Below are 26,018 nucleotides of genomic sequence, written 5' to 3' on the forward strand. Positions count from 1 at the left end.
CATAGAGGTTAAGCAGTTATGATCTTGCATAGTAGTTTTTATCATAGGACAAGCAAGCAATATATTCTCACATGTGGGTGAATTCATTTACAGAACCTGGTATGGATAGTGCAAAAATATACTCTTGCTAAACATTTTGCAAATCTTGAGGCTACCCATACTTTACATGCGCCATTGCCTTCCCGCCCGACATTGGCCCATGGGACCATCAGATTTTAGTTTTACGTGGAGCTACGAAGCTGTGTTAATTGGGGTTCTTCCGAAAAGCACATTAAACTCATATTTTTGTGCCTTCACGGTTCTTTTTTTCCCCATTAGTTTTTTCTTTTATTTCATTTCCAGCTTTTTTTTTCCTTTGAAAATTTAAATTTTTTCTAAGGTTTGGTTTTTAGGCCTTTGGCCGACCCCAAGCCTTCCTTTAAACTAGGAGCATCAAACCTCTTTTGAATTCATTTTTACTCAATCTTCCCGAATCATAGAATTCTTCAATTTCACATTGGCGGTCTTTCCCTCCATGTCAAAGCCTTCTAGTGGATTCAAGCGATTATTCGGTGCAACAGGACCATTTCAATCACTGATCCACAAAACATCAAAAGAGGTTACTGAAGGCCAATTCAAAAACTTTTTCGGGACAACATTGGGAGCATCGAGGATGTCTGCAACCACTGATATATTAAAATCAGTTCTATGACCAGGGTGCTCACAGTTATATGCGTGTTATGGACCATATCCAGTAAATGGTTCTCAAGATTGGTTGCCCCAAAAATCAGCGGTAAACACAGTTCTGTAAAGGGCATGTGCCATTCATAGAAATCATATGGTGCCAGACTTACGCCTGCCGAAACCTGAAGCCATATTCAATAACTACGCATGCAACTTTTCGGAATGTCACAGACACGTCCATAGCTATATTTCCTTTTGAGTTATACACCAGTAGAGCTAGGTGCCGTGCCTTATAGAATAGTAAGAGGGGCATAGAAAAAGGTATATACTCCTTAACAATATCAGACATTGATTTGACTCCTATACCTAAGGCATTGGGATTGGATGTAACTAAAGTTAAAAACTTTAGACCAGTGACCGGAATATCCTGGCCTGCCAAACTACTAGAATTCTTAACATCTCACAACACGGTTTCAGGACAATGCATAGCATTGAATCCTTACTATTAGAGCTATCCTCAAAAATTAAATCTTACCTGAGTAAAGGTGAACAGACTGTCTTGCTCCAATTTGATATTTTGGCCGCATTACATGCAGTCGACCACTCCCTATTACTACTAAAACTGAGTGAATTGGGCCTACATGGAGTGGTATTAAAATGGTTCACGGAGTTTATAAGCAACAGAATGTATAAAGTAAGAAAGGGACAACAAAAATCCCCAAATTGGAATGCTTCTTGTGGCGTACTACAGGGTTCACCACTATCTCCTGGGTAATAGATTCTCCTCTCCCCAAATTCACATGTTTTCTTACGTAGATGATATCTTTCTCCTGTGCTTTGCCAATGCATCCTTCGATGATACCCTGCAGTACTTAACAGGGATTATCGAGGATCTTGTTTGTTTAGCCTTTCTCTCAGTGGAACGGTGTGTTACATCGCCCCTCATGCTTGTCGAGTCACACTGAGGATACGTCTTCACTCATTATTATTATTATAGTCTGTTGACATTGAGTGTTTATATAACGGGGAGCCTTTTGGTGTTTATTGTGGAGTGCCCTGCGGGCCCTTATTGGCATCGCAGCTCTTCTTTGTATCTTTTAAGTACTTACTGCAGCCTTTAGAGATTTTCATTAGGGCTCCTTTATTAGAAAGGCAGCGCTTGTATGGTAGGACACAGCTTTAATCTTATGGCAGTCGTTCCCAAGCCAATCCTCGGGGACAAATAGCATTCTGATTTTCAAAAAATTCACTATTAATATGCAAGAGACACGTTTTGTGCGTAGATATCTCATACTTATTCATTGTGGATATCCTGAAAACCAGACCTGATGGGAATCTCTGAAGACACTATGAGAAACACCAGCCTGCGGGAAACCTACGTGTGAATTGTAGATACAGTGAAAATCCTTCAGGACCTAAAAAGCAGCCTATGAAAACATTTTCACCAAATAAGTCTTTGCTCTTTAGCACGAAATAGAAAAATGTTCCCTTATCTTATGGAGAACGGGGGAATCCCCTCATACACTGACCACCTTTTGTTTCATGCAGTATATCCTTCAGTTTACTTATATGAATGTGAAGGTCTCTTTTTCCTTGAAAATAGTGACTTGGCAGGGACATCACTTTTCCGTCAAGCGAGATGAATGGGCTGCATAAGTGGATGATGACATCTGGTGGCAAGACACTCTTTCAGAGCTCCGATTTAGCTTTAAATCTTCTGAACCTCTACAGATATTCTGTTCTCAGCTACCCCTGCACAAAATGCTTTCTTTCTGCTCAGCAGACTAGATGTGAGAGTAGCTGTCTCTTAGCCTTACACATTCTTTGAAGCATTTATCACAAATCTTGTCAGCATATCAAGTGAATATTTAGTAATAATCGTATTGCTGTTCTGTTTAATTGATAACAATTAGTTATTCCAGTAGTCACATGCAGGGCTATCAGTAAGAGTGGGGGTGGGCTGGGGGGCATTGAAATACCCACCTCCACAATAGCCACACCTCCTGCAACAGATCAGAGTGTCTATGAAAAGGCAGTATTGCAAACATTACACCAGTATGTGCAACACAGCTCTTGTTAGAAAAAAGACCCTACAGCTGCAAATCCCTTCCTACATAGGTCGTGTATTCAAAATGTAGACCAAGCCTTACTAAATACAGAATAAATGACTACAAGTTGGAAATAATGTACAAACAAAATCTGAACTGGAAACCCCAAGAAAGCAGAATGCATAAGCAGAGTAACTCCAGACCAGGGGTGGTCAATGTCAGTCCTCGAGGTCCACAACGCAGCTGGGTTTTCAGGATTTCCTCAATGACTATGCAAGCAATTTATTTGCATACTTTGCCTCCACTCTGTGCAAATAAATCTCATGCATTGTCATTATAGAAATCCTGAAAACCTGACTGGGTTGTGGACCTTGATGACTGACATTGACCACCCCTGCACTGGACAGAAACAGAAATACAGTGATACTTTGGAATCCGTTCCAGAACCCTGTTCGAGTTCCAAGACCATTTTTCCCATGTAAAATAATATAAACTGAATTAATCCGTTCCTGGGTCCCACAAACTCAAATTTTAACAGTAAATACACTGGATTTTAAGGTAAAATATTAACAAATAGTAATAGAGTACAGTGTTTTCCTCACTACATTACACAAAGGCGAAAATCACATGAGATGCTTTCAGTACAGCTTTCAACAATGAACTGAATGACGTATGGGTGGCCCGAGCGATGGGGAAACGTACACATGAACAACGTGCAGGGCGTTCGGATTCCGGGGCAAAATTTGCTTGAATTTTTCGTTCGGATTCCAAGTTGTTCGAGTACTGGAGTGTTCGGATTCCAAGGTATCACTGTACATTTCTTAATGATCTATGCAAAATACAAAGAGATCCTACACATTCAGATTTCTCAAAGCTGGCAAATTTAGATCAGTAAAGCAATACTCACACCTCTTTGTACCTTTGTTGGGGCAACTCTGCCTCTATGTCTCATTTTCCAGGGGCTGAGCTGCTGTTGTATGCTGGCTGCAGCGTGCATCGCCATATTTTCCCCTGGACCTGTATGGTAGTGCTTATCAATCTTTTTGTGGCCATATAAGCATACAAAATTGAATGACCTTCCAGCGATGCAGAAAAAGATGCTTCTAAGGAAAGTCCACCCAGGTTGTGACCCCATTTGCCATTTTAACCCACAGTTTGTGAAGCTCTGCAGTACGGATTGAAGATGTTCTGTATGGAATGTGCAATAGAGCCTGGGCTCTTTCATTGGGATTTTGGGTCAGTTTTAACAGGCAATTTAAAAGGTACCAGTACTTAATACCCTGGTATCATGTGTTTAATATGAGTTTGAAGTGATTCTGTTATGTATTCAATGATCTCTTGATGTATTAGAAACATAGAAAGATGATGGCAGAAAAGGGCTATAGCCCATCAAGTCTGCCCACTCTACTGTCCCACCCCATTAAGTCAGAGTGCTGCTCGACCCACGTAGAGATCCCACGTGGATGTCCCATTTATTCTTAAAGTCGAGCACGCTAGTGGCTTTGATCACCTGCACCGGTAGTTTGTTCCAGTGATCCACCACCCTTTCTGAAAAGAAATACTTCCTGGTGTCACCACCAAATCTCCCTCCTCTGAGTTTGAGCGGGTGCCCCCTTGTGACTGAAGGTCCCTTAGGAAAGAATATGTCGTTTTCCACCTCGACATGACCTGTGACGTACTTAAATGTCTCAATCATGTCACCCCTCTCCCTGCGCTCCTCTAGAGAGTAGAGCTGCAACTTGCCCAGTCTTTCCTCGTATGAGAGACCCTTGAGTCCGGAGACCATCCTAGTGGCCATTCGCTGGACTGACTCAACTCGAAGTACATCTTTACGGTAATGTGGCCTCCAGAATTGCACACAGTACTCCAGATGAGGTCTCATAAGAACATAAGAACATAAGAAGCGCCATCTCCGGATCAGACCTTCGGTCCATCAAGTCCGGCGATCCGCACACGCAGAGGCCCTGCTAGGTATTCACCTGGCTTATTTTATAGCCAACCATATCTTTATATGCCTCTCTCAAGGAGATATGCATCTAGTTTGCTTTTGAAGCCTAGGACTGTCGATTCCGCAATAATCTCCCCTGGGAGAGTATTCCAGATGTCAACCACTCTCTGTGTGAAGCAGAACTTCCTGACATTAGTCCTGAACTTGCCCCCCCTTAGCTTCATTTCATGTCCTCTTGTCCGTGTCAAATTGGACATTGTAAATAATCTTCTCTGCTCTATTTTGTCAATTCCTTTCAGTATTTTGAAGGTCTCGATCATATCCCCACGCAGTCTCCTTTTCTCAAGGGAGAACAATCCCAGTGTTTTAAGTCGATCCTCATATTCCAGTTTCTCCATACCCTTCACTAGTTTAGTTGCTCGTCTCTGCACCCTCTCCAGCAGTTTTATATCCTTCTTTAGGTAGGGAGACCAATGTTGGACGCAGTATTCCAAGTGGGGTCTGACCATTGCCCTATAAAGCGGCATTATAACTTTCTCCGATCTACTCGAGATTCCTTTCTTTATCATGCCCAACATTCTATTTGCCTTATTTGCCGCTGCCGCGCATTGTGCCGACGGCTTCAGGGTCCTATCTATCAGTACACCCAGATCCCTTTCTTGTTCACTTTTCCCCAGAGTTGCACCTGACATTCTGTACTCGTATTCCTTATTTTTACTGCCTAAATGCATTACCTTGCATTTCTCCACGTTGAACTTCATCTGCCATTTCTCCGCCCATTTTTCTAACCGACACAAATCGCTCTGGAGTTCCTCACTATCCTCCTGCGATCTGATTGCCCGGCAGAGTTTTGTGTCGTCTGCAAACTTGATGATCTCACTGGATGTTCCGTTTTCCAGGTCATTGATATAAATATTAAAAAGGATCGGCCCAAGTACAGAGCCCTGGGGCACACCACTAGTCACTCTCTCCCAGTCGGAGAACTTCCCATTTATGCCCACTCTCTGCTTTCGGTTTTCCAGCCATTTGCCTATCCATCTTTGTATATCTCCCTCTATGCCATGGCTTTGTAGCTTCCTGAGAAGTCTTTCGTGTGGAACTTTGTCAAATGCTTTCTGGAAGTCCAAGTATATTATGTCCACCGGCTTTCCACTATCAATTTGCTTGTTCACGGTCTCAAAGAATTGGAGTAAATTCGTCAGACACGATTTCCCTTTCCTGAATCCATGTTGACTGGGTTTCATCAAGTCGTGTGTGTCCATGGTTCTGTACAGTGGCATTATGACTTCAGGTTTACGGCTGACGAAGCTTCTATTGATACATCCCATCATCCGCCTTGCCTTGGATGAGGCCTTCTCTACTTGTTTGGCAGCCTTCATGTCCGCACTGATGATTACTCCCAAGTCCCGTTCTTCTGAGGTCATAGCTAGTGTTTCTCCATTCAAGGTGTATGTTCTGACGTTTGCTTGTTTACTCTATCCAGAAATACTAGGACTGGGGGACTAGGTAGTGGATTTAAAACAAACAAGAAAATATTTTGTCATAATTAAATGAGGTGAAAGCAGTTTATCAGGGTTTAAAAAAAGTTTGGATAACTTTCTAAAAGAGAAGTCCATTAGCCATTATTAAGATGTATGTGGGACAAATCCACTGCTTATTCCTAGGATAGGCAGCCTAAAATCTGTTTTACTCTTTAGGATCTTGCCAGGTACCTGGGTTGGCCATTGCTGGAAACAATATACTGGGCTTGATGGACCTGCGGTCTGTCCCAGTATGACAACCCTTATGCGTCATCCTGTCACAAGCATTTGCTTTCCTTTATACAATAACTGGATAAATATGTGCTTGTGTAGATTAAGTTGTTGAACTGGTGTAAGTGCTTACGCTTATCTGGGAGTCTTGCACATGCTTCATCCAGACTCCACCCGTGTGTATTCCTACCTGGCACGTTTTACACAATAGCGCTTAGGCAAATTTTCAGAATTTACACACCTATGTGCACATATATGCCAGAAATTACATCAAAATCAAAGTGAGGCAGAAATGCTTAGTGAATATTGATATTTATAACCCACCTATTAACTAGGAAGGAAACTATTTAACTCGCATAAAGTAGACAACAGACAAGATGATAACATAGTACAAGCTGTACACCAAGTAGAAACCTAAATAGATGCAGTTTCACCCCTTTTTTCAAATTCTGGGATGGGTAATGGCATACAAACAGTATTGAGTAGAGGGAAAAGATAGAGATGGGAGCAAGGAAGCCCTGCTAGCTGGAATGTTCTCCCTTGCAGGAAGCATCACTCACTGTTCTCAAATCTGTTTTCTCAATTTAGGACCAGATTTTATAAATGGTGCCCATATTTGGGTGCTGAAAAAAGTAAGCGCTAAGGGGCAAATTATATAAACGGCGACCCAATTGTAGGCAGTGATAGGTGTCCTACCGCTGTCTAACCAGCCAATCAGGACGCATGTTTTCTAAAAAAAACCCTCCAAGGCAGGCTACCTAAACTGTAAGCATCTGTCGCAGGTGCGGGGAGATGCCTAGGGAGGCTTAAGCTCGCCTAAGGCTAGGCGTGGGCATGGTTTTGCCTGGAAGTGGCCTTGGGCGAGCTTAAGTGGCTCTGGGCATCTCCCTAGGGCCATGATAGGCACCTGAAATGAAGACCTGTATGCTGGCCTACATTTCAAATAGACACAGCCGCTAAGCTGATTGCGGCAAGGGAATCTCCCTGCCGCGATCAACTGAGTGGCGGCAGCAGCAGCAACCCCCTCGACACTGTCAGCCCCCCCAAACCACCACCTGCCACTGTTCCCAGCAGGAAGGATGCTTAATTCCTGCTGCCTGAACCCCCAAAACAAGCTCCCCAACCGTTATAGGCTGGAGGGATGCCCACTCCCTCCTACCAGCACCTCCCCCCTCCGAACCCATGACCACCCAATCTAGAACCACCCCCACCCTGACTTGAACCCTCCACTCCAGCACTCTCCATGCCCAAACACTCCACCCTGTCACCTCCCTCCCCCACCCCCATACCTTTTGTAGTACAGTGGGCCGGAAGGATACCTATTCCCTACTGCTGCTAGGCTTGACTCTTCATAATGGCAGGTCTTCCCCTTCCTGGGCATCCTGGGATGTATTGGGAAAGGGTCTAAGGCTCCGATTGGCTCAGGCGCATAAGACCTCTCCCATAGGAGGAGCCTTGGGCACCTGGGTGAACTGGAGCCTTAGGCCTGCTTCCCAGTCCACTCTGGGATTCACTGGGAGTGACCTAAGACTCATATTGGCCAGATACCAAAGGCCCCACCCATGGCTTTTGGTGTCTGGCCTATCGGAGTCTTAGGCCCCTCCCAGTGCATCCCAGGATGTTCGGGAAGGGGAAGGACTGCCGTTTTGTAAGAGGTGGGCCTGCCAGCTGGAGTGGAGTAGGTGTTCCCTCCAGCTGAACTTCCTGAATTAGATAGGGATGGCCAGGTGGGATTGCCAGGGCCATGAGGGGAGGGGTGTTGGTCGATGGCAGAAGGGAGTGGGCATCCCTCTCGCTGTGGTGGGGGCTAGAGTCAGGGACTTGTGCGAACATAGCGGGAGAGAGTGGGCAACTTTTCCGCTGCCAGGGGTGAGTGTTCGGAGGTTGTGGGAGAGAGTGGGCATCTCTCCTGCTGATCTTCGATTTGGGGTTTGTTTGGTTTTTATTTTAATTTGCGTGGGTGGGGAAGGGGGGGGCTGAGCTGTCAAACCTTACTTTCCTGTCAATGCCTGAGCCAATCAGTGCTCAGGCATTGATCAGAGAGTAAGGCTACGACAGCTCAGACCTGTCGGCAGATTTTGGCTGCAAATGTGGCACAACGAGATTAAGGAATCACTCAGTGATTATAGAGAATCGCTCGGATTGCTCATTTTAATATTAATGACCTCGTTGTACTACATTTGCATGGCAGTATCAGAGACTGCTAGAAAACTTGGAAAAGACCACAGTAAGCCGTTTTGATAATCCACCGCTAAAATGATGTCACAATGGCTTGATTGTCCTGTACTCCTCTCTGCCCTCCAACCCCTTAACTGTATCCATGACATCCTGTTTGTCTGTCTTGCCTGTTTAGAGTGTAAGCTCTTTGGAGCAGGGACTGTCTTCTTTGTGACGTCTGGTAGCACTATAGAAATAATAGTAGTAGTAATTTAGAATGTGAGTACTATGATGTCATAGTGCTTACTGTGTAGCTGGTTTGTTATTGCTGCTGTAAAAAATGAAGAAAGAGACTTGAATTCTAATTTCAATCTGAAAAAAAGGATTGCCGAATAGAGCAAGTATGTGTGTGCATTTTATCAGCTTTTTTCACTCAATGCAACAGTGAAACAAGTCATTATACTGAGAACTGAGTTAGCACCAGGAAGATTAAATTCACCTATGATTCCTATCTTGTTTTTTAATTTGATTAAAGGGGATTTGGATTTAGCTCAGACCTTGCTCAGTAGTTCAAGGCCAATCGTGTCCGATCCATGGCAGGCCAACTGATCCACAACGGGTCCTTATTCAAATGAGGGCTACCAGAGGAACGCCCCCCCCCCCAATCGAGTGCACGTATCGCTGGAGAGCGATCCTGACATATGCGCAGACCATCTTCTTTGCCTGTAGATGATCTGTGCATGTGCTGGCCCTCCGTGCCTGGCAGAGCTGGAAACGTATTTTTTTACTTTGCGAGCCCGTGGTTTTAACCTGCTTTAAATCCACGGGTTAAGGCCACAGGCTTCCACTGCAGGGGCAAGCAGGAGAGTCGAGGCAGAGAGCAGGGCTGACGAGAGCAGGATAATCGGGGCAGAGAGCAGGAGAGTCGGGCAAAGAGCGGGGCGGCCGAGAGCAAGAGAATTGGGGCAGAGATCAAGGGTTTTTGCACAAGTGACTGGTCCTCAGCAGTCGCTTGCTTTTTGATCGAGCAGCCCAGTCAATGTTCCTGAAATTGTTTTGCGAATTGTGTCCTTCCTATTTTGCATGCCGTTCCCCCTCATTTGCATGCTCGGATCGGGAGTAAAGTTAGTGAATCGGGTCAGGGTTGTTAACTGGTCAGGACACGATCGATGTCCTTAGTGAATCTAGCCCTTATTCAGGTACACTAGGTAGTTTTCCTCACCCTGGAGGGATAATAATTTGAGTTTGTAATAGAGAAAATAGAGGCTCAGTGACTCATTCTAGAGTCAAAAGGAATGGTGGTGGGATTTGCAGACTGGCTTTCCTGGTTCCCAGCACACTTGTAGCTATTAGCTTGCTTCTCCGCTCCACTTATTCAAATAAATCATAAGGACAGATTTTTTTTTTTATTTTTGAGATGGAGTATATTTAGAGGAATCGGTGCTTGCACATGAACAACTGTGTATGCTGTTTTGACATAAATGAGAGATTCAGATATCTTTAAAATTTATGTTGCCAACAAAGAAGACTGCTGCAAAATGAGATATTTAGGACTAATGCTATTTTCAAACACTTATTGTCCCCGATATTTGTTTTTTGACAGGCTTGTAGGGAAATAGAGTGGTACCTTGGTTTGCGAGCATAATTTGTTTCAGAAGCATGTTTGTAATCCAAAACACTCGCATATCAAAGTGAATTTCCCCAGAGGAAATAATGGAAACTTGGACGAGTCGTTCCAAATGCCTAAAACTTTAATAGAAAATAAAGTACTGTAAGTACTTGTATTGCAAGATCTCATTTGTTTCGAACAGTCACTACACTGCGGGTGAATCGGGCGTGATGCTTTTATTATATTCAGCTATGCTTAGCGTGAGATGTGCTTATGTTGTGCGCGCTTGAACTGCAGGTGCATGTATTAAGTTTAGCCACGATCAGTGATGCGCATATATTGTGCGAATTTGATGTAACGTACATATATGTGCTTGTACTGCAAGACAACGCTCGTTTATCGAGTTCAACTTTAAGAAAACATGCGTAAACTATGTTACTCACGATCCAAGGTTTGACTGTATGTACAAGTTGGGCCAGTGGCCAACAAAAACAGGCTGGCCCTTTAATTATAACAGTGATTCAGAAGGAAAGAAATGAAACATTTCTTTCAGCTGGGGTCTATTTATAGTACAACTGACTTCAAAATAGCCCAGGAGTTCTTCTCTAAGAAGTCAAGATTCAATTTATTTGATGTACCACATCTAAGTCTAACCCTTCTTAGGATTTAGCTAAACTGGGTTCTGAAAAGGAGAACAGTTTCAAGAATCACTTGTCTCCTTAATGGTGGCAGCTGCTATAACAGCTCCATCTTACTGTCATCACTGCTGCTTCTGTAAAGGATTGGGAGGAAAATTCTCTAATCTTAGGCGGCAAAATCCGTCATGGATATAAATGTAGAAACTGTTTGATTGGGGCGTTGATGAAGGGGAGGAGTGGAATGGTTTTCAGGAGGTGGAGGAAGATGACGTTAATATGAAGTTTGCAGAGGGTTGCAAAATTGACATGAGATGGGTCACTGATAGCGGGCAGAAGCGTACATGTGCATATGTGCTGGGAAAAAGCTATGCTGTAGACACGCACATCGTGTGACTGCATTTTTGGAGCACAGTATATGCACACGTCATGGCATGGTGGACATGAAGGGCGGAGAACTTCCAGGAAATGCCACGTCGTCGTGTCAGTCATATTCGTGCCACTGCTATTGGATGAAAGGAGAGGTGCAAGCGTCGGCTTTCAACAAGCGCGCATAAGACATGTCTTTAATACACGTGCTCGAGAAGCGTGCCTTTCAGATGTTTTTTCCACCCCCAAACTACTATAATTTATGTGAATGGTGCACGTAAAAAAAAAATTATGATGAGCTTCAGCCAGAAACACACTCTTGAGATTTACTTTGCACACTGTTGCAGCTATTAGCACCCCCGGACTAACCGGTAAATTTTGGTCATCAGCCAGTGCCGTGCTTGGAGAATCGCCTGGAGCACGCCTTTAAATATTGATGAGCCTATTTTGATACAGCTTTAATGTTTATGACCTCATTGTAATATATTTGCATTGGAGAGTTGGAGTAAGCTCAGGAAAGACCAAGGTGAGCCATTCTGATGATCGGTCAGCAAAATATGGCCCTGCTAAAGTGGCTGGAGCCAGTTTAACGATTCATTAAACATAAGAACATAAGAGTTGCCTCCGCTGAGGCAGACCAGAGGTCCATCTTGCCCAGCAGTCCGGTCCCGCGGCGGCCCATCAGGCCTATTGCCTGAACAGTGGTCCCTGACTAATTTTATAACTTACCTCTAATCCTGTCCCTATAATCTACCTCTACTCTATAAGAACATAAGAGTTGCCTCCGCACAGTACGTTTTCTTGTACAATCTCTCTGGAAGCTGAACGGATGGGATCTTGTATCTCTATTAGCTTGAGCTGCAGGGCAACTAAAAGATGATCCCTCTCCTTTGGGCTACCTGACCGGGAGCTTCCTGTCTTGCTCAGTTTGTTCCTGCAGCTTCACTGCATGGTTTCATCTCAGTTAATTCTGCTCGTGATTTGTTTTCACTTCCTCTGAGTGATTGTGTGCCAGTGAAGAGTATGAATTAATTTTGCCAGCTGCTCCCCAGTAAATACTGGTCCCGAACTGGACCCACTATCAAAAATTTAGATATTTATATAACTACCATCTAATAATAAGAATCTTTCCAAAATTTTAAGACATTTAAAGGCACATTTTTTTCAGTTGGCCTTTTTAAACTGACGGCATGTGAATTTTGGGACTTCAATCTACATTTAAATATACTTAGATTTTTTATTTTCATTAATTTATTATTTTATTTTATTAATTTAGATTGTTATATAATATCATGTATTAGAAATGTTACTTTTTTCTTTTTCTTTTCTATTTAAATGGAGTTCTTTTCATAATTTTGGTTGAATTATATTATAAACCGCTTTTATCCTTTTTTGGCTGTTTATGCGGTATATAAACATTTTAATAAACATAATACTGATCTGGGCAGGAAAGGGTTACACTTCTCTCGGAAGACGTCCTGAGTCTCCATCGGTTATATTTTTCACACCAGATGAATAATTTTCCCCAAAAGATTTACTTCTCCTTTGACAATGGTTAGCAACATCACAGTACTCGTGTGCCTGGGAGTTCAACGTCTTTGCTTTCTCCTTTGCTTTCGGAATAAAAAGGGCTGTTGCCACACCCTTAAGGGAATCCATTGCTCTTATGAACAAATTTAAAAAGATGAACTTTTAATGTGACAATCATCCAGGCTACATGCTGGAATAAATGCTTTAAGCTGAAATTTATCGGAAATACTCATATATCCAGATCCTGCTCCTGCCTAACAACCCACGCTTGTAAGAACTCTTAATCCTGGCTGTCTCTAATCATTGTGACTATGTTTGCCATAATAAATACTGTACTTTTCTGCAGGCTACTTATTTCTGGTCTGTTGGTTTTAGGTAGCTTTATCTCTATCAGTGCATTTAGATTTTCTTCCTGATTTCTTGATCTGAACTATATCTTTTTCCCATATTTCATCCCACTTTTCCTCGGTCCATTACATCTTTGTCCATTTGTTTGGTTAGTTACTTTATCAGAGTCTGAATTAAATTGACCCCTGTCATGTTAGGGATGCTTTCTGGACTAGAGGCATTTTTCTTTATGCTCTAGGGGTCTGGTTCTGTAAATGGCACCTACCGAGTTAGTCACCTAACTTACCCCCGCACCCCCCTTTTATGAAGCCACATTAGGGTTCTTTATTGTCAGCCATGTTGGTAAAAGCTTCAACACTCATAGAATTCCTATGAGCGTCAGAGCTTTAACTGCAGCAGCTGGTGATAAAAAAAAACCCTTAACGTGGCTTCATAAAGGGGGGTGGTGGTAATTTTTTTTTAATTGGTTAATTGGCGCTCATAATTGAAAGTGCCATTAACAACAGATTAGAGAATGACACGGGGACAAATTTTTCCCCGTCTCTGCAGGAACTCATTGTCCCGTCCCGTCCTGACAAATTCTGTCCCTGCCCCATTCTTTCAAGCTCTGTCATCATCTGCACAAGCCTCAAACGCTTTAAAATCCTAAGTAGCAACATTCTAGAGCTCAAATTGCGATGTCATAATGCCTCATTCCACCAATGCCTAAGCTCCGTCCTCGTCTGCGCAAGCCTCAAACGCTTTAAAATCATAACTGGCAACATTCTAGAGCTGAGATTGTGATGTCATAATGCCTCAATCCACCAATGCCTAAGCTCCGTCCTTATCTGCGCAAGCCTCAAACACTTTAAAATCATAGGTGTCCGAGGCTTGTGTGGTTAAGGTAGAGCTTACAAGAATGGGACAGGGACAGCAACAAAGGATATGGCGTTACTCGAGAGGGTTCAGAGGAGAGCGACACGTCTGATAAAAGGGATGGAAAACCTTTCATACGCTGAGAGATTGGAGAAACTGGGTCTCTTTTCCCTGGAGAAGAGGAGACTTAGAGGGGATATGATAAGAACATAAGAAATTGCCTCCGCTGAGGCAGACCAGAGGTCCATCTCGTCCAGCGGTCCGCTCCCGCGGCGGCCCATCAGGCCCATTGCCTGAGCAGTGGTCTCAGACTATCCCTTAACTTACCTCTTCTCCTATCTGTACCCCTCAATTCCTTTATCCTCCAGGAACCTATCCAAACCTTCTTTGAAGCCTTGTAATGTGCTCCGGCCTATCACAGCCTCCGGAAGCACATTCCATGTATCCACCACCCTCTGGGTGAAAAAAAACTTTCTGGCATTTGTTCTAAACCTGTCCCCTTTTAATTTCTCCGAGTGCCCCCTTGTACTTGTGGTTCCCCATAATCTGAAAAATCTGTCCCTGTCTACCTTTTCTATACCCTTCAGGATCTTGAAGGTTTCTATCATGTCTCCTCTAAGTCTCCGCTTTTCCAGGGAGAACAGTCCCAGCTTTTTCAGTCTGTCAGTATATGGGAGGTTTTCCATACCCTTTATCAGTTTAGTTGCTCTTCTCTGGACTCCCTCAAGTACCGCCATGTCCTTCTTGAGGTACGGCGACCAGGACTGGACACAGTATTCCAGATACTTATAGAGACTTATAAGATCATGAAGGGCATAGAGAGAGTAGAGAGGGACAGATTCTTCAAACTTTCTAAAAATAAAAGAACAAGAGGGCACTCGGAAAAGTTGAACGGGGACAGATTCAAAACGAATGCTAGGAAGTTCTTCTTTACCCAACGAGTGGTGGACAACTGGAATGCGCTTCCAGAGGGCGTAATAGGGCAGAGTACAGTACTGGGGTTTAAGAAAAGATTGGACAAAAAGGGGATAGAAGGGTATAAATAGAGGATTACTGCACAGGTCCTGGACCTGTTGGGCCACCGTGTGAGCGGGCTTCTGGGCATGATGGACCTCAGGTCTGACCCAGGAGAGGCATTGCTTATGTTCTTATGTTCTTAAAACTCATGGGGATGGGACGGGGAAATTGAGTTCATGCGGGGACAGGGAAGAATTTGTCCCATGTCATTCTCTACAACAGATTAAAGCAAAATATTAATTTTCAGCTAGGTCCTAACTCTGCACTTGTGAGGTAGGCATCTACACCAAAGTGCCTATTCGAAAAGTGGGCATGGGTAGGGACAGAGTTTGGGCATGAAATGAGTTTTTAGGTATGCAAATATCAAGAGAACAAACTTATACGATATAACTAACTTTTTTCACAAGACCTCATACACGAAGGCACTACTTAAATTTCTTTTGTGCCCTTACTGGGGTGGTGCATTCATCATTGGTCTTTTAGGCATTTGCATATCTGATATTAATTTTCACTTTTAGACTGTGATATGAATGTCTGTGTGTAATAAAGTGTACAAGAAAAGCGCTTAACTCCTGCCCGATGGTTACCCATCCGTTTCCCTGTGCAGTTTCCTCAGGAGCCATGCTGCTTCAAACGTATGTATTCTCAAGTACTCCACACAACAGCCTTTGTTGTGATTACATATTGCTTTTTAAAGATTTACGGGCGGTTCTTCTTACGTCCTGAACCACAAGTTTTTAGGTGCCAGTATTTTAGGCCAAGAAAATCAAGACCCTAATATATCGGCACCGATACGATAAACAGTGCCTTACTTTGAATGATAAAACACCTGCAAGTGCTCCAAAACACAGCGGCAAGGCTGATCTTCCAATCACACCTCTTCGAGAGGGCCAAGCTACACAGGCTACCTGTGAAAAAAAGAATCCAGTTAGCCTGCATGATTCACAAGTCATGTCAAGCATCTGTACAACTCTCCTCCAAGGTAGGGAGAATGAGAGGGCACTCTCTAAAGTTGAAAGGGGATAGATTCCGTACAAATGTAAGGAAACTCTTCTTCACCCAGAGAGTGATAGAAAACTGGAACTCTCTTCCGGAGTCTGTCATAGGGATTCATGACAAAGTTAGACAAGTTCCTGCTGAACAAGAACATACGCTGATAGGGCTAGTCTCAGTTAGGGCGCTGGTCTTTTGACCATAGGGCTGTCGCACGAGCAGACTGCTGGGCACAATGTTCTTATGCTTTTCAGTGGATCAGCGGCAGCTGGCAGCGATTCTCACATGCTGCCTGCCACTGACCCGGAATCTTCCCCTATGCCATGGAGAAACAGGAAATTGCCAGAGAGAGAGGGTGGAACGCAACAGAGGGGAGGCTTCTGGGTTAGCGACAGGCAGCATGAGAGAATTGCTGCTGCTGACCTATTGAAGAGAGCACCATGTGGACACAGTTGGGTTGTTTTTTTTTGGGGGGGGTGGCATGGCCCCCATCAACCCCCCTGTTCTGACGCTTATGTCTCAAAGCAAGTTGTTTCTACATTTTTATTCCTCATTTTACTCCTGCATTTTCTTTCCATTTCTTCTGGTTGATGAATAAATTCTTATATCAGAAGGACATTATCCCAGATTGTTCATATTATGATCTTTACATCACCCAATTCCCTTGGTGGCTGTTTTGGACCAGAAGGTTCTGGCCTATCTTTTTCTCAATGTGCTTTTCTTGGATTTAGGTGAGGAACTTCATACTGTTCCCCTTGCTGTGAGGAGAAAACTGAACCCCTGCATGTTTCCATTTCATTTCATCTCTTCAGAAATGTGAGGTGGCGATGTATAATGCAGGTATACAATCTTATTTAAAATTCTGAAAACCAATTTCCAGTCACGGTTCCAATGCTTACTGAGTGTCGGAGCTGTTACTGAGACCGGTGCTAAAAACTGCGCTACAGTTTTGTAAAAGGGGGGTTAATGTATTTGTTATAAATTATGTATGTTTGTTGGAATCCGCCTAGAAATGTTGATGGAGTAGAATATAAATAAATAAATATGTGATAGACGCTCAACTCAAGAGAGCTGCCTTTTGGGTGACAGTGAGAAGTAGAAAATAAACAATATTTACCAGTTAGTTCTGATAAAGCTGTGCAGTACTTTTACTAAGTTACTAATCCCTTAATCTTCCTGACTACATTCCGAAATCTGAAAAATACAAAATGTCTGGTGCCAAGTATTTGGACAAAGTATTGTACTTTTAGTTTCCAGTTTTTATGTTAGGCTGAAGTCCTCTCCTGGTCCCTTTCTATTGCAGGATTTTCCGGTTCACCACACAATTGTTTCCCACGTATTCACCTTTATAGGACCCCCAGGGACCCTTCAAGAAGACTTTTTGTCGAAATGCGGACCATGTTGGGTCCTGTATCCCTAGCGGACTAGGTCCTTTAAGGCTTTTATGTGGATAACCTATTTTTATGTGGATGAAATTATTTTATGTGGATGATTTGGTGGAACTTTGGAAATTTGACTCTTTCAAATAAAGTCCATTTAGAAACATCGTCACTCCACAGAGTTTTTTAAAGTACTATACGGACTAGCCCCTAAATACATAACTGACCTTTTCTTCCTCTTAGCCAACAGACACAAGAGAAGCTCACATTCGACCTTCGTTTCCCCCCCCCCCCCCAGTTAGAGGATGTAAACTCAAAAAACACTATCAACACCTTCTCTCACATCAGGCAGCATTATGGGGTAAAAATCTAGAACAATTGCTATGGCCCCTACGTATGAGGAATTCAAGAAGCGCCTAAAAACATATCTGTTCCTGAAGTATCTAGACAGTTGACTCGTACAACTCTTTCTTCTCAATACGGTTCTCTTGACCTATTAACCACTTTCTTTCACCTCTTTTAAGTTCAATCAATTTGTACCTTCTTTTAATCTTGTGTAAACCGCATAGAACTTCACGGTCCTGTGGTATATAAACTGTTATTATTATTATTTTATTTTTGGGGGGCGGTTTTCTCTGGATTTTCTTCTCTGTTGATATCTTGGGCTCAATTCCTTTTGTTTTTTATCTGTAGTTACTTTGTCAAAATTGGGAAGGTTTGGTGGGTGGTTTTTTTTTTTTTTTTTTTGGGGGGGGGGGTGGAGAGAGTTTGCTTTAACACTGATATGGTGAAGCAAAAGAAGGTCTCCCAGTGTCATGCCCATTCACCAGTCCCAAGCCCCTTTGAACTCTCTTCTCAGCAGCGACTGAAAGATGTTGAAGCTGGAAAGAGCTGGTTTGTCCCGAGACATTCACTCTGCTTTCTTTATCAATATGACAAGCTGACTGGCTCCTCTGAGACCAGTAACCGCTGATCTGTTGTGCTTACAGGCGCCCTTCCACCTTTGCCTCTCCATTGTACCATGAAATGTCATTGTGAAAAGAGGGAAAAAAAACCCCAGTTGATGAAAACGGCGGCCTTCCATTCTGATCGCTTCTCACTGAGATCTTCTTCTTCTCTCCTCAAGAGCAGAACTTTAATGTATGATGATGGGCTTTTGTAACATCAGCTGAGTTCATGAAAAGTGACCCTATCTCTTTCTATATCTTTTCACTGACACCTTCTGGCACTTTAAATGATTGGCACACTCGGGCCCTTGGTACATTGAGCAAAAGAATGCGCTATTTAAATTCTTCTGCAGGTCTGAAAATGTGAGGGGGGAACCTGCTTTATAAGTCATGACGTTTAAATTGAGCCTTAGAGATGACTGGCAATCATTGTATACTTTGCATTATCTGTGAAATAGGGTCCTTCGATTATTTATGTATTTTTTGACAAATAATCTTGCTGCTGGATTTTGAATTAGCTGGTTGCCTCTTAGCACTCTGTACCAGTTAGCTAGCACAGAATTACAAAAATCGTAAGTGTTCAATCAGGTCATGAATATCCATAGCCAAATCTTTTTTAGCTAAAAAAATTCTTAAGGTGGCAAATAAGGTGACCAAAGGTGTTTCTCACTGTTGCTATTATCTGTGCAGGCAGGCTTAAAGTAGAATTCAAGTTTCAAATTTATTTAAGCTTGATATACTGTTTTAATTACCAAAGCGGAGTAATGTTAGGAAATTCTTCTTTACGGAGAGGGTGGTTGATGTGTGGAATGCGCTCCCGAGGGAGGTGGTGGAGAAGAAAACGGTGACAGAGTTCAAACAAGCGTGGGATGAACACAGAGGATCTCGAATCAGAAAAGAATAGTAATTATTCCGGGGCAAGCATTTCTCTCTTTTTTTCTCTCCATTTATGGATTTAGGATCTTTCCCACTCTTCTCTCTTAATTTCTCTCTCTTTCCTCTGCTCTTCTAGCTCCCCTGTCCCAGCATTTCTTTCTTTCATTTCCTCCCTCCATGACTTCAGTCTCGTCCATTCTTCCCCACTGCCATATCTAATATCTTTCGTCTCCAAGCCATCTCTTTCCCTGCCTGCCCTGTAGTAAGGCATCTTCAACCCCTCCCCCCTCAAAGATCTGGTACCCTCCATCCATGCCCCCTCCCCTGAGGTTTGGTAACTCCCCACTATTCCTTCCCCCCCTTGCTCTTTTTCACCTCCCCAGCCTTCACAGCTCACTGCTCTTGCTAGTATCGGACCTTTCTCTCTGCCAGGTCCCGCCTACTTCCTGTGTCTGCAAAGGCAGGACTCGGCAGAGAGGAAGGCCCAATGTTGGCAAGAGTAGTGTGTTGTGAAGTCTGCCACTGCAAAGAACTTTCCAGATCATGACGATGCCGGCTTTTGGAGCAGCCCCTTATGAGCCTGCACTGAATCGGTGAGTTTGATTTTTTTCTGAGAACGAATCGATTTGAATCAATTCAGCCGAAGTGAGTTGGTGAATTGATTTGAATTGGGCAGCTCTAGTACAAGGTGACAATTTAGTAAATCCAGTTATGGCAGATTTATATTACGTCCATAGGTACAGAAATTTCTTGCTAATATTTTTTGCCAAGGATTCAATATAAATACTGAAAACAAAGGTGATAGATAATACGTGATAACTTTTCATACAGCAATTTTTTGACAGTTGTCAGTTGGGAAGGATTTACATCAGCTGAATAACTGGTCCCCTGACCCAGTTTCTGTGAGCCTGTTGATTAAAATTTGATAGTGTTAAATCTCACTGTTAGGGCTAGAAAGATCAACAGGGACTCATTTCTTCTATCATGTTACTTCATTAATCATCCATAGGTGATAAGGTGTGTTTCAGCATAGCTGTTTGGTCTAAAACTAAAGCGACAGTGAATCTAATATATTGTTTGAATCAAAAGCCCAGATTTTTTTCCAAACGGCATCTCGTACGCTTTCTAACTCTTAGACTGCTCAACACAAGGAAACAGCTGGAACACACAGAGTTACAGCAGATCGACTCTAGGTTTTGTTGTTGTTTTTTTTTTTTTTTTGACAGGTTCTTTAAACGTTAAGAGACTCATTTTCAAAAAAGATAGATGTCCAAAAGATGGCATAAACCGGCACTTGGGCATCTTACTAGTTAAAATGTCCAAGTGGGTAGTTTTGAAACTGACTTTCTAGACATCTTTCTGGTCGTTTTGTCTCTAGTGCATCTAAATCTTAAGGGGGCTTGTTTGAGGCGGGATTAGGGCAGGTTTAGCATTTGGATGTTTTACAAAAGGTTCAGGGCAGACTTTGGAAGTTTTGGGCTAGATCTATTTTTACAACGAATATGGACCAACAAGGTACCCAATCTGACCATATGACCACTGGGGGAGCACTGGGGGGGATGGAAATATGGCTCTCAGGTGCATCCCCAGTGGTCACTGAACCCCCTCTCACCCCCCAAAAAAATATCTGCATGAAATAGTACATATGTGTCTCTATGACAGCTGCAGATACTCTGGTCAGTCCTAGTAGAGCTGCAAATATTATCTATTTATTAAAAAGTTTACATACCGTATACAACTATGCAGTTTACATATCACATACATGAAATCTTATTTCCCTGCGATTTCCACATATAACATAGACACTACTAATCAACATCATTAATATCCCCCCAATATAAAATATCAATATACCACGACAAATCAAATTTCAACAATTAAGAAAGCAAAAATGCATTAAATCAAAGATCAAAGGTAGGTGATAAAACTGATCCACATATACAGGCAAAACAAGTCAAATTCCAACAATTTAAGAATGCAAACAAGCTTTAAATCTTACATTACTGCCAGCGCATTCTGAAGAAAATATTTTCAGGTGGAATAAGCATTAGCAAATAATTGCGTAGGTCTCTGGAGTAGCCTGGTGGGAAGTGCAGTGGACTGCAGAGAAGGGGACCCAGGCCCATATGCCACTCTTCACTAGTACACTTCTGGTGGAAAGTGTGAGCCACCAAAAACCCACTGTACTGAGATGATATACAGGTGGATACAGTAGGTTTTGGGAGAGTTTTGGAGGGCTCACCATACAATGTAAAGGGGTTATAGTGAGATGTATACCTGACACCGTTAATAAGAAGTTTACAGCAATGCCCCTAAGGTGCTCCACCGATCTGCTGGCATGTCTGTGTGGCCAGTCCATTAAAAATGTTGGCCCCTCCTACATGCAAATGGATTATTCTGGATGTTTTTAATTTGGACTTTTTTCAGTAATGGCAAAAAATTAGACATCTAGCAGGGCCATTTTTTGTAAAAAAAAAAAAAAAAAAATAATAATAAATTCATAAATACATTTTTTTTTACAAATTGCGGGTTCAAAAAATGGCCATTTCTTCTGCATGATATTTGGACATCTTGTAGGAAACGTCCAAAGTTGGACTTGGATATCATATCGAAAATGCCCCTCCACTTCTCCTGGAAGCATAAAGTTCTACTTCTGAACCATCTGATTGCGGTTGTTTGTGTGGAATAAGTTCAAAGAACTAAGCTCTGTTCCAAGTGAGTGAAGAATTGTAACAGGAGATGAACTCCTCAGGTGAAGTTTGGCGAAAGGTTCGTGTCCCACGCCTTCTCCCATTACCATGGCAGCCCTGTTCCTAACATACTTTTAACACTCAAGTTACTGTGGCAAGCAAGAGTCCTCGGCATGTGGTGTTTAACTGTTCTTACCAGCTACTCTTCAGATTTTTCATCTTAAAATTGCAAAATCAATTTCCTGTCATTCTTTATTTTAACTGTTTTGTCAACTGAAGTGGATATTTTGCTTTATTGAACTGGAGCGGTTTTGAACACTTGTTCCGGCTGTTGGTGTTATCATCCTGGTGAATGTTGTACTGTTTTTGTCTACAATGGAAAATTTTCTACTGTAATCACTGGATTGAAATAGACTAGAAATGCAGGGATTGAAAGCCAGAACTGTGATTTTAGCATTAAATCTCCTTGATTTGCCTTTGAACCTCTGAACCATTTGATGTCTTGCAATTCATATGCCAGGTAAGTGGCCAGAGATAAGTTGCCCAAACATCTCTGCACTTGCATTGGTCCCCAACCACCCAATGGTAAAATGATACAATTCCACACAAAAATAGATATTTTCTTAGTTATCACTACTTTAATTCTATAATTGGGCACCAACATATAGACGCCAAGTTAAGTGGGTACATGCACCTTTTCTGTAATGCCACTTGCTTAGTGTGGCTTAATAGTTAGAGCTCTAGCCTCAGCACCCTGAGGTTCTGGGTTCAAATCCCACGCTGCTCCCCGTGACACTGAGCAAGTCGCTTAATCCTCCACTTTTTTAGATGCATTAGATAGATTGTGAGCCCACTGGGACAAATGGGGAAAATGCTTGAAGTACATGAATGTAAACAGCTGAGTGTGATAAAACGACAAAAAGGCGGTATACAATCGCTTATAGAATACTATCGTAGTCAGCATCAGTGCATCTACTTTGAGATCCAAAGGAGAGCAACGAAACTGGTAAAAGGGCTGGAACACTGCCCAAACGCCGAGAGGTTGGATAGGCTGGGGTTCTTCTCTCTGGAAAAAAGGAGGCTCAGGGGAGATATGATAGAGACCTTCAAGATCATGAGGGGCATAGAGAGGGTGGATAGGGACAGATTCTTCAAGCTGAAGGGGTCAACAGGTACGAGGGGGCATTCGGAGAAACTGAAGGGAGATAGGTTCAAAACAAATGCAAGGAAGTTTTTTTTCACCCAAAGGGTCGTGGACACTTGGAATGCGCTACCGGAGGAAGTGATCAGGCAGAGTACGGTACAGGGATTCAAACAGGGATTGGACGGGAGGGATAAAGGGATTGTGGGATACTGAGAGAAGTATCCAGGAAATAAGTATAGAAACCCGACCAGGTCGTGCATGTGCAAGACCGGAGGGTTAGGACTACGATGGGAAGATAGGACTTCAATGAGAAACCAAGGTGGCAAGGGAGCCCCTTCTGGTGATTCAGACAGATCGTGACCTGTTTGGGCCGCCGCGGGAGCGGACTGCCGGGCAGGATGGACCCATGGTCTGACCCGGCGGAGGCACTGCTTATGTTCTTATGTTCTTATCCTTGATCTACACGTAGGTGCTAACATTTATGCCAACAGAGGGTGCCCTCTGCCCACCACCCAAAGCACCTAAGTTTTATTTAAAGTTCACCTCAATGTCACTCTTAAGCATTTTAATAAGACATACTCCTCAAAATTCATATGTTGCAGATAATGATTCCCTGAACAGAATGATTAATAAAATATCATCTGAATTTGCTTAAGATCTTCAAGTCTCTGAACGTATCCCTAATGTCTTCATAAAGACATTAAACAACATTGAGGACAGGGAGATCCTTGCACCAAAACACCTTTAACCCCCCCCCCCCTTATACAAAACTTCACAAGAGTTTTTAGTACTGGCCAGTGCACTGAATGTTCTGCAGTGCTCCGACTGTCATACGGCTAGAATCACTAAGCAAACCGATTGTGTACTGATCAGTTTGCGACCCGATTTCCCTCAAACCCGATTCACTAACCTCTGTCCCGATCATCCTCTGATCCGCGCATGCAAATGAGGGGGAACAACATTGAAATGTAGGCAGGCAGCGATTCACTAACAAAAACCCTGCAACGCCGACTGGGCTGGCCAATCACAAACAAGCGACTGATGGGGACCAGTCGTTCACTGCTTTCCGACTGCCATCTCCTGCTCTCTGCCTACCCTGACTTTCCAGCTCTCTGCCCCCACCCCCCTGCTCTCTTCCGCGATTCTTTCCTGCCGGCCTGCTCTGCCCCCGATTCTCCTGCTCCTTGCCCCGAATCTGCTCCCTGCCCCGACTCTCTGTCAATTTGCTCCTGCCGGCCTGCTCTGCCCCTGACTCTCTGCCCCAAGTGCTGCCCCGGCCTTCCCCCATAGTGCAAGCCCGTGGTTTTAACTCACGGGTTTAAAGCCAGAAGGCCTTGAGCATGCGCAGATGCTCAAGGCCCAGCCCAGGCAAGAGGCGGGATCTTCATTCACTGGCACCAGCACGTCCTATGGGTTGGTGCTGGTGCCAGATGGGGTAAGGGGCTTGTTTGGGCGGGCGGGGGATGCCGCTTCCAGTGGGGTGGAGGGTGTGATGCCGGTTCTCGGGGGGGGGGGGGGGATGGCGGTTCGAGTGGGAGGGTGCTCACAAATCGAGTTAATGCTCGGTTTGCGAGTCACAATTTGCGAGAATGTTTTGCTCGTCTTGCAAAACACTCACAAACCGCGTTAGTCGCAAACCGAGGTTTGACTGTATTTGGTCTTTTTATTACGGTTATGCTGTTAACAAAATTGTAAGTTTTATGTTGAATTATACTTGCTGAACACCACCTTGGGTGAATCTCTTCATCAAGGTGTTTAATAAATCCCAATAAATAAATTTGTTATAGCAATCTAGAATCCAGTCGATAATCCTTTTAGCTGACTAGATTGTGTTCAGAATTGCTCTGTACGTATGGATGGAACATGAACAAATCGAAAAGTGATATTTAGTAAGGATGGAGAATTAAATTTAAAAAAAGCTTTAATTTGGAGTCAGTATTCAAAAAGAGTAAGAAAATTGTAAAGACACTGTCACCAGAGGTGTATCACATGATAATTAAATTCAGATTGTTAGATTTTTGTGGTAATTTATAATTGATATCTCTTGGGTATAAGACAGGAGACAACAGGAGTTCTTTCTGATTGGGGAGGGGGGCATGGAATTTTATACCCTTAGGGATGACAGAGGCTTGAGAGGAATTGACTTGTTATTCCTGCCCTCTGTTTTATGCGATATCTCTTAGCAATAAAAAAACAGATTAAAAATAGATAGTGCCTGCTATAAAGATAAGTGCAGCTGATCGGGATACTTTGAGGCGTTATTTAGATCAGGGATTCTCAACCGAGTCCTCAAGACACAAATCTAGTCAGATTTTTAAGACATCCAAAATGGATATATCTGAGATATATTTGCATGCAAATTTTTCTCCTGTGTGTTCGGTGTGGCTATCCTGGAAACCTAATTGGCTGAGTGTTTAAATATTGATCCAACCAACATATCTGTCTGTCATTTCCTTAATAGTCCCCTACCACGTTTCAGGCCCCTCTGTGAGTCTGTAATAATTAGATTATAAGCTCTTCTGAGCAGAGACTCTCTCTTGCATGTACAATGTACAGCGCTACGTGCCCCTGGTAGTGTTATAGAAATAATAAGTTGTTGTTTTTGAGTGTTTCCTGAGGACTGGGTTGAGAAACCCTGATCTAGATTATTCCTCTGAATATCCTTACAGACCACTTTAGCGCTATGCAAATAATACCAGGCCAGAGCCAGGGTGGACCTGGAATATATCTACATGCTGGAAATAGTTAACTGGATAACTAAGAGCAGACAGAAAACTGCTAAATTACAATGGTATCTTGGTTTGCGAGCATAATTCGTTCCAGAAGCATGCTCTTAATCCAAAGCACTCATATATCACAGCGAATTTCACCAGCCCCAAAACGTTAATATAAAATATACGGTACATACTTTTATTGCAAGACCTCGCTTATATAGAACAGTCACTACACTCCCGCAACGTACTGAGTTTAGGGGGGAACTCAGGGAATTGGGTAGGACTATGTAGACTTTGAGCCAAATGGGATGGATTAGGCACTGGCAGAATGAGTAGAGGTTCAGG

At 43.1% G+C, this 26,018-nt stretch overlaps 1 protein-coding gene across 10 annotated transcripts in view; it reads left to right on the top strand.

Annotated features, from left to right (window-relative positions):
* SFMBT1 (Scm like with four mbt domains 1) overlaps positions 1-26,018 on the top strand; it is a 197,614-nt gene that overhangs the window by 80,634 nt on the left and 90,962 nt on the right. For 4 of the 10 annotated variants that reach the window (XM_033926577.1, XM_033926579.1, XM_033926578.1 and 1 more), the window contains one exon: positions 16,655-16,763. The exons of 4 other annotated variants lie outside the window; for them this stretch is intronic. In XM_033926577.1, coding sequence (XP_033782468.1) covers positions 16,758-16,763 — 6 coding nt within the window. In that variant the 5' untranslated portion in view covers positions 16,655-16,757. Of the gene's footprint in view, positions 1-16,654; positions 16,764-21,997; positions 22,336-26,018 lie in introns of those variants that run through there. 2 more of the 10 variants (XM_033926580.1, XM_033926583.1) reach the window with 1 other exon arrangement.

Source organism: Geotrypetes seraphini, chromosome 17, assembly GCF_902459505.1.
Source record: "Geotrypetes seraphini chromosome 17, aGeoSer1.1, whole genome shotgun sequence".
Lineage (NCBI taxonomy): Eukaryota > Metazoa > Chordata > Amphibia > Gymnophiona > Dermophiidae > Geotrypetes > Geotrypetes seraphini.